At 45.0% G+C, this 15,450-nt stretch overlaps 1 protein-coding gene across 9 annotated transcripts in view; it reads right to left on the bottom strand.

Annotated features, from left to right (window-relative positions):
- Positions 1–15,450, bottom strand: part of LOC114868482 (neurobeachin-like) — a 147,527-nt gene that overhangs the window by 17,512 nt on the left and 114,565 nt on the right. For all 9 annotated transcript variants that reach the window (XM_055514232.1, XM_055514233.1, XM_029172109.3 and 6 more), the window contains 5 exons: positions 14,405–14,522; positions 14,205–14,307; positions 13,420–13,535; positions 11,468–11,580; positions 877–1,017 (listed from right to left, as the gene is read on the bottom strand). In XM_055514232.1, the coding sequence (XP_055370207.1) occupies positions 877–1,017; positions 11,468–11,580; positions 13,420–13,535; positions 14,205–14,307; positions 14,405–14,522 (591 nt within the window). The remainder of the gene's footprint in view (positions 1–876; positions 1,018–11,467; positions 11,581–13,419; positions 13,536–14,204; positions 14,308–14,404; positions 14,523–15,450) is intronic.

The following is a 15,450-nucleotide window of genomic DNA, read 5'->3' as shown; positions in this document are numbered from 1 at the left end:
TTTGTCTCTATTTCCATTGTAAGGACAACCTTGCTTATGTTTCTGACTTTGGACTGCAAGGATCAGTCATTAATTGTATCCAAGCCTGAGGGAGAATTAATTAGCGTTATTAGAGTACAGTAACATATAATGATAATTGGCTCAAATTTGGTTTTCTCAGCTGTAGATTGTGACCCTTCCCCATTGGAGCGAATGGATCAGTCGCCAGAAGAAGAAAGGCATTGTGGGAACAAACCCACAGAGGCCAATCTAACTGCTGTCAGGGGAGCTCCCTCAGTTCATCAGCCCTTTTCTACTAATGATGGGGGAGGAGGAGAAATACAGTAACTCCCTATAAACCTCCTTCAAATTAATAAGCTGACTTCAAACTCAAACGTACGCCGACTAAATAATGAAGGAGGTTAGAAGGGGCAGAAGAGAGACTGGAAGTGCACGTGCCTCCTCCCTCTCTTCCAGAGTAAATGAGGACAGTGCTCAGTAACCTTGATGGACATGTCTCCAGCGCTCACTGGGTAGCCTGAAACACATAAACCTGTCACAGCAGCCTCTGTAAATCATTACCCAGCCACTCTTTATTTAGTTCACATATGCTGGTTTACTGGCCTGTGAAATGTGTTTTCTGAGCGCCATTGGTCTAGCTCAGGCCCAATCAAATTGAAATGTTGAGCTGTTTCCTGTGCAAAAGCCGACAGACCTCAAAGTAACAGCATCATCAAGGCTGACAAGTGACAATCAACTAATGCAGAGCTAAAAAAAAAAAAATGAGCAGCTGTCGACGGAAGTGGGTTTGACTTCATTCCTGTTCAGATGCCTGACTAATTCCGGGATTGTGAGCACTGTACAACAATGTGTGGTTGAAGGAGGGACTGTACTCACTATTCTGACAAGCCAGTGCAGGGTGGCGGCAGCAGTCGAGCAATGAGAGCTGTAATGACAAGGTGGTGTGTGGTCGTCCTCCCACGTCTCATAGCGTTCAGCATAGAAAGCAGCGCGCTTCGGATTCAGGGCCCCGACAGGCTGGACAGGACAGAGAAGGGAAATGAAAGACTCAGTCCAGAAAATATTACAATATACTTATATAAAAATACATTTTTGAAATCTTTAAACAAAACAAATCTGCAGAAGCTGAGCAGCCGGTTCAGGGGCAGATATATAGGGGCTGTATATTAACAGCACAGTGAAAGACAAGTTCATGAAAAGATTTATAGACAAGCTCAAGGATTTTAAATGTTATATTACGCATAACTGTAAGCCAGTGAGAGTACTACACTTTCCAACAGTCCTCACAGACCTTTCATCACAAGCACACAGGCTGATTTAACTTAGATTAGTCGTCAGATGTCAGGAGAAATGGCCATTTACTACGCATACGCTCTGTGGCTCAGTATATCACTGATAGCACAGAGCTAGTGCCTTAGCGCTGAGCATTTCACTGGGGGCGGTTGGGAGCCAAGTCACGTGCAACATTAAATGTATGTTTGTGATTTATATTCGGTTTTGTTCTAATTTTTAATGTCTCTATTAATAAGAGTGATGGATGAAGTTATGCTGGTGTGATTTATACTATGTGCTTTATTTGAAAAGTTAAGCTCAAAGACTGAAAACAGCCATCTGCCATCTTTAGTCTAAATTGAAATCAGACTGATCATCTGCATGAGACATGACATTATTGTAGAACATACACGAGTTCAGGACTTTTACTGCACAGAAAATTATAAGTTTGGGCAAATTAGTGCCTAAACCTACTGTAAGCAAACATTAGGGTTCCATAATTACTGTATGACAAGGTCCAGTGCTGGGACCAAAGGTGAAGCACGTGTCCTATCACAGGACTTGATTTAAGAGTTTTGACGGATGCGTATTGTTATTTTTGTGTTGAAATCAATAGATGGTGCATTTAAGCACAATTAACAGATTGTTTGGGGGCTGGGGTGAGTCCAGGGCAAACGTGGAGTTCAGTCTGGGTTTTATCCGTCAGACCCTATTATTCTTCTAAAGCCTAAAAAGTTCCGGTCGCCCTGTCTTGTGTCTAAACTTTACAGGGCTGTGGTGGCAGGGGTGAACGGACGGTGCACCGAGGATAGAAGGCGCACATATTAGCATGTCCTGCTAAATGTTGAGGCTAATCCATGTGGATTAACCCTGACTGACCTGATTTAAGACCAGCACACCAACCAAGCCAAGCACATTATTTAGCACTGCTGCTTCAACTGTGCTACCAGGCCCTAAAGGATATAGAACAGCAAAGGTGGAGGTCACACGTAGAAAAGTGATGTTTCCATAAAAGCTTGTGACACAATAAAAGAATAAAAAGATAAAAGATTAAAATCGGCCTATTATTACAATGAGAACATGTTTTCCAGAAACAATTTATAGATAATTAATGAATAAATACTTGACGTTGAGTAGTGAAAAAGAAAAAAAAACAGCATCACTGCTTTAGTATATTTATTTGACATCCATCCAATTATTGCGTCGTTAGGCCAAATCTTGGATACGGTGGATCATTATTTAACCGCAGACTCAGTAATAACTTCAATATTGCACTGACACCACGGCTGCTTTCTGCCCTTTGGCGGCTGTTTGGTTTTTATGTGTTCTTAAGGCAACAAAATTACTCCCATTAAACATACGTTTAGTGGTGATTAAATAGCTTTCTCTGCCTTTTCAATCACTCCTTCCAATGCAGGAGCCTCACAGGCATATTGGCAGTCAATATTAATATACTCAGTACCATTGAATCGGTTACAGAGGGGGAAGGGCGGCTGCTAATGTAATCAATGGCAGCTTTTCCACCTGAAAGCTGCAGTTTAAAGGTCAGTAGACATTAAATAAAACCTAATTAAAAACGAAATAACAAGCTTCTTATTCAACATCTCTTTCTTTATGCAGTACAGCAGACAGACAAACTAATTCCACAGATTACAATATTACCTGCAGGTTAGTGCACCCACCTGAAGCTTTGAGACTAAATTAAACAGAGCGCCATGGTTTTTTTTCGTTTGTTTTTCCGTTCGTGCCAACGTTTAACGGCGCTCCTCACCAGCATTCGTACAATTGAAAAGACTGAAGGAGAAGTTTATTGAGATCTGCATAGATTTATGGGGTGATAATAGCCTCGCATGAGACGTCTTGGCCCAGCTGGATTGGGGTGCAAGCCACAAGACGTCTCACACTCTGTAAAACCGCTGCTATACTGTGACTGGTGGGTTCGAGCTGTATGACAAACCCAGGTACCGCAGCACATGTGAGACAGAGAGAGAAAAGAGTCGAAAAAGACGGCTACAGGTAATGCTAATGAATCTCAGGGATGGATGACTACACTGGTTTGGTGTGGTATACGGTTACAGTTAGAGGCTCAACATAAAGCAAATGAAACTAAAGCCTTCCTGCCCGTTTCACTCAGCTGTGCATGCATAAATATACAATGTGGCTTGTAGCGTAGTGTAGAAGTAGGCATAGCCGCCTTTCTTCTGGCTGGCGAGCTTGCGGAGGTAATTACTCTGACGGCATGGAAAAACTTCACCCACATCATTACTCTTCAGTTGTTCATGGTAACAGGTTCCTTCTATCTGAAAGGGAATCTGCACCGGGGAGACGGGTGAACACGGCTTTGTTTGGGACGGCTGCAGAAATGTGGAAAACATGCACAACAATGAAACCAATGTGAAGACAAGCCGAGGAAATCAAACTAAAAATATCACCTCTTGTTGATTAGTGCAGATGCTCTGGCACAAATAATAATAATGGGATTACAGCAGCAAGGTGCATGGACAGTAATGCAATCCAAAATAGGCTAAATAAATATGATCAAACAGAGGGGAAGTAGGCAACCTAAAGGTTTCAGTGGCATGTGGCTACTCTTTTTGTATATAGAATGATGCTGTAATCCGACGTGTTGAGTGGTGGTTAGTGAGCTCATTGTGTCTCTGCAAAGACCAGAGCCCATTCAGATTCTATGAAATCTCAGGCAGTGTTTTATGGCCTCATTGTGTTAAACATGTTTGCCTTCCAGTTACTTTTTATTTCATTGTAATGACTTCATCACCTAATAAATAAGTGTTGCAAATGCAAATATTGCATACATTAAATACACAGTCCCTCTGTAATCATCCGCGATGCTAGAATCTTGTAAACATCAGTGTCGTTACCTCAAGCGCGTCACAAAATGACAGCATTAAAGCAGATTAAGCACACAAATAAAAAGAAACCACATGAAACGTTAATGAAGTGACCGTACTGTGGGTAGTACTGAAAGAGACACTAGCACCACAGCATGTTTGCCAAGACAGCTACAAGACCATAAAAGCCCGGCACATGTAGCTCCCACACTGCTGTTCCAGGGAGAGTTTAGGCATAAAGGGAATCGAAGGGCAACTTTCAGGCTGCTCCGTTTCCACAAAACCTATCCTACCATTATGGAAGACCCAGTTTGGAAGAACTTCAGATTGTTTTGGTCAAATAACACTGTCCAAATATGAGCATCACTGATTAACCTGTGTTTTTTTTCCACAATACCAGCCAAACATTGAAGATGCTATTAACACACTGAGCAGCATAAACAGCTCAACGGGCCATTAGTGGCTCCACTCCTGCCACATCCTCTATCTGCTGATGAGCCCAACTCCGGCTCCGCTCCAACAAAGAATAATCACCTCTTCTCCTTCCCCTGCATTGCAAAACATAATGATCACAGATATAAGACAATATAAACAACTTGTGAAGACAGTTTCACACTTGCTGCTATCCGAGTTCATTACTCGTATAAGACCTGACCCAGTCGAACGCATCAACACAACTAAACAACGTATGATCAAACTTAGATTTGGCTTCAGATTCAATCAGCATCATTCTGCGGGTGCACTGCAAAGAAGCAGGAAGTGGGTGCGGCTTTCGGTGAGTGAGTGTACAGAAAGGGCTTCCATTTGTTTGGTTATATCTGAGCCGGCTCCCAAAGAGACGCACATTGCATTTTATATTTCAGAAGAAATTACATTACGGTGCGTTGCTATGGTACTCTGTCAGGCGAAGTCGCCGTCGTTTTTGCTTGCCTTGTCAGAGGCAGGGCTGCATGCCGCTCCAGTCTAATGCAATCAAGTTGCTCCGACTCAAGATAAAGCAGATGTGCTCCCAAACAGCCTGACTGGAGTGAACGTGAGGGCAGAGACGGAAACACGCAGAGCAGCTAGCTCCGTTTGTGTCATTGTGTCGTTATGTGTCTCCTACACATTTTTATGTTTTATTAACAAATATGTATTATTTTTTTTCTCAAAACAGATTATTATTACTCATCATTTGAACAATTTTAACTAAGATTAAACATATAAACTTCATATATATATATATATATATATATATATATATATATATATATATATATATATATCTATATATATATATATATATATATATATATATATATATATATATATATATATATATATATATATATATATATATATATATCTATATATATATATATATATATATAAAGTCAGTATAAAGCGGTAAAGTCACAGGACTTGCATGCGGGGGGTTCCCGGTTCGAATCCCCGTTAGGGCGAATAGGCATCCAGTGTGGGTCCTTGGGCAAGACCCTTCAAGCTACCGCCTACCTCATATCATGAGAGACAATGAACCACATGAGATACCGGCTCAGACGTCGCCCGGTCTAACAAGGTCTGCGTCAGGTGTTGGGGAACCAGAGCACCTTGGCGAGAAGTGGGCTACTGGAACAAGAAAGAAATGGCTGAGATGTGAGAACAAGGCTCTGTTGGAATGCTACTACTCAAGTAACCCTAGTCAGAGGGGTTACATGCAAAGAATGTGCGGTGAATGGGAACGGAGAAACCCACATTCAAGGCTGACGGCGAAACAACTAGTAGCTCAGTGTTCCAACATCCACAAACGGCAACTGCTATCACAACTTGAGATTGACGAGATACAACACAAATGCTACGGCAAGGGGGAGCCAGGACGCCAGGTCAGAGGGGAGGTTTCACCATCTCCCCAACCGGAAATTGGGTACGAAGCCCCATTAAGCACAGATACGCTGAGCGAGGCAGCGACTGACCTGAAAGATAAGATCATGGCGAGATTGAACAGGCAACCCCGAACCCCACTACAACGGCTAAGTGAAGTTCCATCAGAAAGTCTCATGGAAGATGTGAATGCAGCATTGAGAGCGATCCCTACCACAACAATCACAGAAACCAATGAGCTGATATACGCTTCAGCATCAGTGATCCTAGAGGTGCTTGGCTATAAGAGCAACCATGGGAGCCATGAGAAAAAATACCCACCATGGAAACGAAGGGTGGAGGCAAAAATCAAGGCAGCTCGGAGGGAAGTGAGCCAAATGACAGAGGCCCAGAGAGGTGCAATGAAAAGACCAATGCCCAAGAGGTACAGCCAGATGACCATACCTGAAGCACTCGAAACTGCCAAGCAAAGGCTACAAGCCTTGGCCAGCCGCCTAAAGAGATACACCAGAGATAACGAAGCCAGACGAATAAACCGGCTGTTCGCAACACAACCTGCGAAAGTGTACTCTCAATGGCAGGGTAATAACAGCAGAGCAGACCCACCAAGGCTGGAAACTGAACAGTACTGGAAGGGTATATGGGAAAGGGAGGCATCACACAACAGTGATGCACAGTGGCTGGTGGATCTGAGGGAAGACCACAGCAACCTCCCTGAACAGAATCCAGTGACTATCACAGTGGCAGACATCCAACATAGAGTCTCAGGTATGAAAAACTGGACAGCACCTGGCCCTGACATGATCCACGCCTACTGGCTAAAGAAGCTCACTGCAATCCATGAGCGCCTGGCAGCACAAATGAACCAGCTGCTAAGGGATGGGACTCACCCTGAATGGCTAACCGAAGGGCGAACGATCCTGATAATGAAGGATCCCTCAAAGGGCACAGTCCCATCCAACTACCGGCCAATAACCTGTCTCTCCACAACATGGAAGCTCATGTCGGGCATCATCGCAGCTAAGATAAGTGGGCACATGAGTCAATACATGAGCGAAGCACAGAAGGGCATTGGTAAGGATACCAGAGGAGCCAAACACCAACTCCTGGTAGACAGAACAGTTGCCCAAGACTGCAGAATGCGACACACCAACCTGTGCACAGCCTGGATCGACTACAAGAAAGCCTATGACTCAATGCCACACACATGGATCACTGAATGCTTGGAGCTGTACAACATCAACAGAACTCTAAGGGCCTTCATTGCAAACTCGATGAGATTGTGGAGAACCACCCTTGAAGCCAATGGGAAGCCACTTGCCCAAGTATCCATCAAATGTGGCATATACCAAGGAGATGCACTGTCCCCACTGCTGTTCTGCATAGGTCTGAACCCCCTCAGCCAAATAATAAACAAGACTGGCTATGGATACCGACTCCGGAACGGGGCCACCATAAGTCACCTCCTCTACATGGATGACATCAAGCTGTACGCCAAGAGTGAGCGAGACATCGACTCGCTGATCCACACCACCAGGATCTACAGCTCGGACATCGGGATGTCATTCGGGCTCGAGAAATGTGGGAGGATGGTGACAAAGAGAGGCAAGGTAATCCACACAGAAGGGGTCTCACTCCCAGAAGGAACAATAGCCGACATTGAGGACAATTACAAGTACCTTGGAATACCACAGGCAAACGGCAACCTTGAACAGGCAACAAGGAATGCTGCAACAGCCAAATACCTCCAACGAGTAAGGCAAGTCCTAAGAAGCCAGCTCAATGGCAAGAACAAATCCCGGGCAATAAACAGCTACGCTCTGCCAGTGATCAGATACCCTGCGGGAATAATAAGGTGGCCAAAGGAAGAGATACAGACCACAGATGTTAAGACACGAAAGCTCCTCACCATGCATGGAGGGTTCCACCCCAAATCCAGCACCCTGAGACTGTACGCTAGCCGCAAGGAAGGAGGCCGAGGACTAGTGAGCGTGAGAGCCACTATCCAGGATGAAACATCCAAGACCCATAAGTACATCAAGGATAAGGCCCCGACAGATGACGTGCTGAGTGAATGTCTCAGGCAGTGGAGAACAGAGGATGAGATGCTGGAAGACGGACCATCATGGGAGGACAAGCCCTTGCATGGGATGTACCACCGGAACATAACTGAAGTGGCTGATCTCAACAAATCCTACCAATGGCTTGAAAGGGCTGGGCTGAAGGACAGCACAGAGGCACTCATCCTGGCTGCACAGGAGCAGGCCCTGAGCACCAGAGCCATAGAGGCCCAGATCTACCACACCAGACAAGACCCAAGGTGTAGACTGTGCAAAGAGGCCCCAGAGACGGTTCAGCACATAACTGCAGGGTGTAAGATGCTGGCAGGCAAAGCATACATGGAACGCCATAACCAAGTGGCTGGCATAGTATACAGGAACATCTGCGCGGAGTATGGACTGGAAACCCCAAGGTCAAAGTGGGAAACACCTCCCAAGGTGGTAGAGAACGAGCGAGCCAAGATCCTGTGGGACTTCCAGATCCAGACTGACAGAATGGTAATGGCGAACCAACCAGACATTGTGGTGGTGGATAAAGAGCAGAGGAAAGCCGTAGTGGTGGATGTGGCAATACCAAGCGATGGCAACATCAGGAAAAAGGAACATGAGAAACTAGAGAAATACCAAGGGCTCAGAGAAGAACTGGAGAAGGCTTGGAAGGTAAAGGCCACAGTGGTGCCTGTGGTGATCGGAGCACTAGGGGCTGTGACCCCCAAACTGGAGGAGTGGCTACGACAGATCCCTGGAAAAACATCCGAAATCTCAGTCCAGAAAAGTGCAGTCCTAGGAACAGCAAGGATACTGCGCAGAACCCTCAAGCTCCCTGGCCTCTGGTAGAGGACCCGAGCTTGGAAAGGGGATGAGACCACCCGCGGAGGGTGAGAATAGAGTGTGTATATATATATATATATTATAATATACTTTATTGTGTGAGAATGGAAATACTTGGTGTTGCTTATGTCATAAAATGTGAAATGACATGAGCCTCTTATGGTTTTCTAGGCAATAACAACCTCCTATCAGATCATTTAACTGAGGAAGCCTATTTTCCCACAATCTATCATCCACCTGTCAATCAATCAAAAAATAATCATTAACGAAACTAACGAAATCCTTCAGTGGCACGCATGTATCTGACATCCAAATATGCAGAACGCTGGCCCCAGGCGAGGCAGGGCAGCGTGCACAGCAGCGTTCACAGCTGAGTGAATGGCCAAGCGGCAGGTAATTGTACTTTGTGCACTTGGTTTGGCAGGATGCTATGTGGCGTCTCAGTACAGAGCTTTAACCGTTTAAACAATGCTGTCAGTCTAGTTGTTGTCACCTGTAGCTGACAAACGCCGCTCAAGACATGACTCATGACTGTGGGAAAGAAATTGTCTAAAATTGTGCAACGCCAGCAAAAAGCATAACGAGAATATCAGGAGCTCGGGAGATTTACTGATGCGGGATAATAAGGCAGTTTATCATCATAAAGCTGCAGCTCACTTAGCTCTGGGATGACAGATGCATATTATATGAGCTGACCTGACATTCTTTACCCGCGGAGAAAAAAAATACAAATTAAAGCAGGAAATGATTTGAAGGCTTAGCGAAGTAATGACTAGAGTCGGGTACGGATTAAATATGTGAGACTAAATGAAATTTTAAATCTGTCTGTACTAAAAATAGTTTAAGGAAGATTAGGTTTGTGCTCTTTTGTATTTGTTCTTGTTCAAATAGTTAATTTTGCTAATTATAAATAGTTTTACTTAAACAAAGTACATGCAGTCACCTTCAGTCAGAGTGTTACACAGCCACATCCACTGGAAACGCAGCCACAGGCCCAACACACAGTGAACAAATCTCAGGAGACAATGCTACTACTTCTGATCCATAATTGAACAAAAGGGCAGATCGAGCACGGAAGAGAAATGTGAGGGCCTCTGTCCCTCCCTGCGACGCTACTGCCGCGGTGAACTTTTGGAGATAAGAGCCCTGGGGTTCCAAGGACAACTGTCAGGGGACGCAGGCTGTGAACCCATGCTAATGAAGGCAGCTCAGCGCTGTAAACAGCATGGGAGGATGTCACAGGAATACATTACAATACATAACTGTCTCCCCAGGGCAGGAGGGCTGCACATGGCTCAGGCCCTCCACACACACACACACACACACACACACACACACACACACACACACACACACACACACACACACACACACACACACACACCTGGATAATCCACAGGCCAGAGCCGATGACAGTGGCAAGACACACTCTTGAGCTGTTTGTCCAAAATGTTCTGGGTTTAAATGAGAAATGTGGAAAAAAGGTGCTCCGGCACAGCGGGAGCTCGCATTTTAATGTGCAACCACATATGTATGTTATAAGCCCCAATTCTTCTGAGTGTTTCCTTTTTTTTTTTTTTTTTTATTCCCACTACCAAACGTAGCGCCCACATGCCCCGAATCGCTGGAAATTGATACAAACTGTTGAGAACTGAAACAGCAAAGCGAGCCGCTCAGAACGTCGGCGCTTTGAGGAGCGTAAGGGGGAGTGGGGGAGCGATAAAGTGAGTGAGAGAGAGGCAGAGCCCAGACAGGAATGCGACTGTTTTCAGGTCAGCGAGCTGCAGTCTGTGCACGAGTGAGAGGGAGAGAGAGAGGGAGAGAGAGAGGGAGGGAGAGAGGGGGGGGGGAGTTCCCCCTTCAGCCAAAGACAGAGCAAACACAGACTTTTCTCCCAGGGATTTGGGGCAGTGGTGGCGTTTTGTTTGGTTTGGTCAGCATCAGCTGGACTTTAAGCTTGACCTGATGCATCTCACTGCAACGCTGTGATTTTCCCTAATGAGTTCATCACCGAAAACAAGTAGCACTTTGAAATTTAAAAGCTCCTTTTTGATGATACTTGAAGCTCTTGTTTTACTTGCGTTTTTCAATCTTATAATAATGGACAACGGTTTTGAAACACCAGTTTGTTTAATTTGCATGATGACTTAAACAGCTCACTCTGGTGATGTCATACATACAAACTGGCAGCTATTCAAACTGTGATGATATCTTCAGCGAAATGGTGCAGATATTTTTCACATCCTAAAAATATGCTGGTGATACGCGATGCATCTAAAGATTGCAGACGGAGCTGTCAACCGTAAACTGTCTGTGTAAATCTCTCTAATGCTGAAACTTTACTTAACTTTAAGTTCAGTCAAAGTATAAACTTTTGGCTGAAACAGCACCCAAATAAATAAGTAAACCAAAGTGATGATTTTCCACTTTCTGCATTCCAGTGTGCGATATTGTGACTCTTTTGCCTTTAAATATGATATTGTTTTACAGTCTGGCCCTTAATAAGGAAATCCCCCTGCTGTCAGAGCCAGCTGCCTCTACTTGCCCCCCTTCCCTTGATCAAACCAGGGGTGCACGACCAAGAGACCTCAGTACCTTTGAGAGATCTCTGAAGTTCCCTGGCAAGGTCAGGTCCAGCTCCTCGGAGTCGTAGTTGGTGAGAACCCAGGGAAAAACCGGGTACTGGTTCAGGTCATTGTACGTCCTCCCTAGACACACACACAGAAGACAGATCTGTGAGTGATGAAGGGTGGAAGGAAACAGAGGGGTTGAGAGCAGGGCAGAGTACACTCGAGGCCTCCGTTACTTTGGGGGATCAGCATGCAACATTCCAACAAGCTCCCATTCGTAGATCCCTCCATCAGACACACTTCCTGTCTCATACGGAGTCCAATGTAAGTTCCCTTTGCTGCATGAGAACGTTCTCAGGGCTCCTCGTGCCTTTGTCTGCTCAGCGCACTTTATCAATAAGCTGTGGGAATTACAAGAGGCCTGAGGAAGCTGTCTGGAACATTATAGAGTATCTCTAAGTTGTGGGGAGTGTATGTAATTACAAAGATATACATTCGTCTGGGGGCCACGGCTCCAAAGGCTTAAAAAGTCACTGCAAAGTGATCCAACTGTTTGGCCAGATGTGAATTTCCTTAATGCTCTGAGTTTTTTTCTTTTCCAGTTTCAGCCACGACAGTGGACCGTACTACTGCATCAGGTAAAGTGGTGGCACATCTGGCAATAAATTAACAAAATGGATTTACTGTATGTACTAGATTTTCTTACAAATGTATAAAATAATGATTCGAAATGTAGAAAGTATTCAAATTTATAATATTCTTCACAAAGTGCAAGCCACAATATTAGCATGTAGAAATAAACTATACTGTTTATACATACCCTGCTCTTTCACTTAATACTATAGGTAATAATTTATAATATTCTCACAAATATCGATTACTCCAGATAAATAATTACATTTGCATGATGCATCTTGCTATTTAAGATTAAAGCAGCATTAGGAGTTACACAACGTACTAACACTGGTATCTCTGCTCACCGCCGAGGACCGGCTGATGCTGGAGAAACTAAATCTAGCTGAGCGGGTGACAAAGTCTGACAGGCTAGTCAGCGAGAAGGCTCCTGCTCAGTGGTCAGGGTCTGTGGGAAGCCGGAGAGCATAATTACCCAGGTTAATGCCACAGAGCGAAGAGGAGGCAGCAGCACGTGTGGAAGATGAGTCGGGGTGTTGCTTCTAACTGTACAGCCTGAGTTATGGTGGCAGGATGTTAATAACAGTGGAATAGTGTTTAATTAGGAGAGCCCTTCCCGTTCACACCTCTCCCCAGCTCATCACCCCCACCTGTCTACCGCCCCACACTATTCTGACATCCCTGTTAGCTGAGGTCATTACTAGAGCTTTTTTAATGAATTTTGGGCATGTTTTTCTGTCTAACTTACACCTAATTAGCTGACAATAATGTATTGAACTCAGATGCAAGCTAAATATAAATATGCATGAATATGCAGCGAGAGAATGGATGACACCTCTCAGAGCAGAGTAGCGTGCAGTCGCTCTCGCCTTCCCCGTTAGCTGCAGTTCAGATCAGAGAGCCGACAACAGAACCCCTCAACTCTGCAGACACACGTGTGCGCGGGCGCTCACACAGCCAGGCACTAATTATCTGGTAAAATCTGCTGCGCCTGCTCTTTGCTTCAAAAAGCACACTCCCAGGAACGGTGAAGTGTGCTGCATTCAGGACCTCGCCGCCGATTCCTAAACAAATGTGACACGATTGAGGACACGTATAGCTTGTTTCCAGCAGCACTGACATGAAGTTTTTTGATCAAGATAGCGGAACTTAAAGTCATGAGACTCTAACGAGGAAGAGATTCACTTAGATAATAGATTAAAACTTAACACTTTCGCTGGATGTACATGTTTGCCAGATGGAGGAGAAAACAAATCAGACTCTATCTATTTAACTGATGGCTATGAGAAGGAACGACTTTCAAAGAAAAAGTTGCACTTAGGAATCATAGCATCGTGTCCTCACCTGCAATAGTGTTGAGAAACATGAGGTACTCGAAGTTGGAGATCTCCCTCCTCTGCCAGCGCTGGGTCATGTTGGAGGATTTGAAAAGCTGCCGAGGGGTGGCCAAGGAAATGCGCCTGGAACATAACATTTTAACAGCAAATCTGAAAACAGATGGTTGCTATGGTTATTTTGAACTAAACACTGAGGCAAAGAGAATGTGCTGTACACAGAACTATGCTGATATTCGCAGGGACTGGCTGGACTGCAGTAAACCTGCAGATGACGTTATCTGATACATGAACCAGCTCTACGACTGTATAAATCACATTTTTAGCAAACAGAAGGCACAAAACACTGAGCTGTAAACAAGATAACAAATAAAGTGTTACTGGTACACAATTTAGATTTTACAAATTAGAGCTCTAAATTACGCTGGTAATTTATTCAGCGTTGATTCAAGATGGCCACAAGTTACCAGAGAGCAGAGGCAGTGCGGTTGTTGTGCAGCCGTGTATAAATAGGCCTGTTAGCACTAAGAACGTCCAAAGGGACTGTGAGGTTTTCTCTGTGGTCAGTGGCCTGGCTGCAGGCCACGCGCTATAGAGACTTCTGTCAGAGAATTAGGTCAGTCCAGTCAGGGTCACTGCACATCCACTTCAATGGTGCTGCACACGACTGTGCTGCAGGTTGGGCTGCACAGATGCTCCCACACAACACCGGAGACTCCATCGGGCATAAAAATGTAATTACATATTTATTCACTTACTTCGTAATATTTAACAGTATTTTGGTGCAGAATCTACCTGGCTTGCGGAAGCCCATAGCTGGTGCCCACTCCCACTCGAGGAAGACTGTACACCACTTTTTTGACTGTGGCCTGGTCAGGAAAGTTGAACATGACTGATGCTGTGAAGGGATAAAAAAAAAAAACCCTCACATAATCATAAAGGAAAAGGGTGAAAAACCTTGAATTTCCAAAGCTATAATTGGCACTTAGACATACTTCTGTTAGCCATGAAGACCTCCATCGCTGTGTTCTGCAGGAGGTAGCGCCTGGAGAAGACGGCCCGGATCTCGCTGAACATCCACTTCCCATGTAAACCCTCGGTGTATGCCAAGACCTAGAGGCAGGAAGGGAAGAGAACAGTGTCCTGCTGAAATGCAGTATCACAAATCCAGCCTGGTTACAGGCGTGTAGACATCTGTCCATTTAGGCAGGTTTAATGCTCTCTCTCTAAGCCATAGGTCCAGTTTCCAACATGCATCTGAAGGGAGAAGCCCTTTTTCACTTCTACAGTATATAATTATAACACGTGAAAGTGGGCAAAAAAGGACACCTTGTGTTCGTGACACATATATAATCAATAAAAGCGATCGCACCAATGAGAGGAGAGAGGAGACAAAGGATCATTACTGTATGCAGCACCACCAGTCCACACACTGAAAACCAAGACAGTTGTTCTGACAGGTGAGAATGGTCCCCTGACACACTTTTTCCCTCGTCTTCCATCTCACTTCCCTCTGACTGAACAATTTTATCCAACAGTATGAGCCAGGGTGCAACCTCATCAACACCCCAGGATATAATCACACGTAGGCTCCGTTCAGAAAAAGTGTGTGAGCGAGAATAAAGATATATAACAGGGCAGTAAGGGGATGAGGCTCCACAATACATCAGCGTGTGAGGGGGCGTCTGTGTGTGCGTTTGTGTCGAGGGGGGAGATTGAGGTGGAGCAGGCGTGGAAAAAAAAAAAGAGGGAGGCAGAGTGAGATGTTCAGCCGGGTTAGGTCTGATGCTAATGCTCATTTAAAACAGTGACAGGCTGCAAGAGTGCAGCGCGAGCCGGGCTGCCTTAATTTCTCCCTGGAATAGCTCATGCCCGACCTCCTTGCCACATCCAAAATCTCTGGAGCTCAATTAAAATTGGATTAGGTGGAGATGCTGGATGTGCAGCGCAGCATCTCCGGTGCTCTTCCTCCCAGTAATGCCCCTGCTTGACACCTCTGCAACCCCCCAACTCAAACAGTTGTCATAGAGACAGCGCGGCC

Source organism: Betta splendens, chromosome 13, assembly GCF_900634795.4.
Source record: "Betta splendens chromosome 13, fBetSpl5.4, whole genome shotgun sequence".
NCBI lineage: Eukaryota > Metazoa > Chordata > Actinopteri > Anabantiformes > Osphronemidae > Betta > Betta splendens.
The sequence above is the reverse complement of the archived record's forward strand: the minus strand, read 5'-3'. Positions and strand labels throughout refer to the sequence as shown.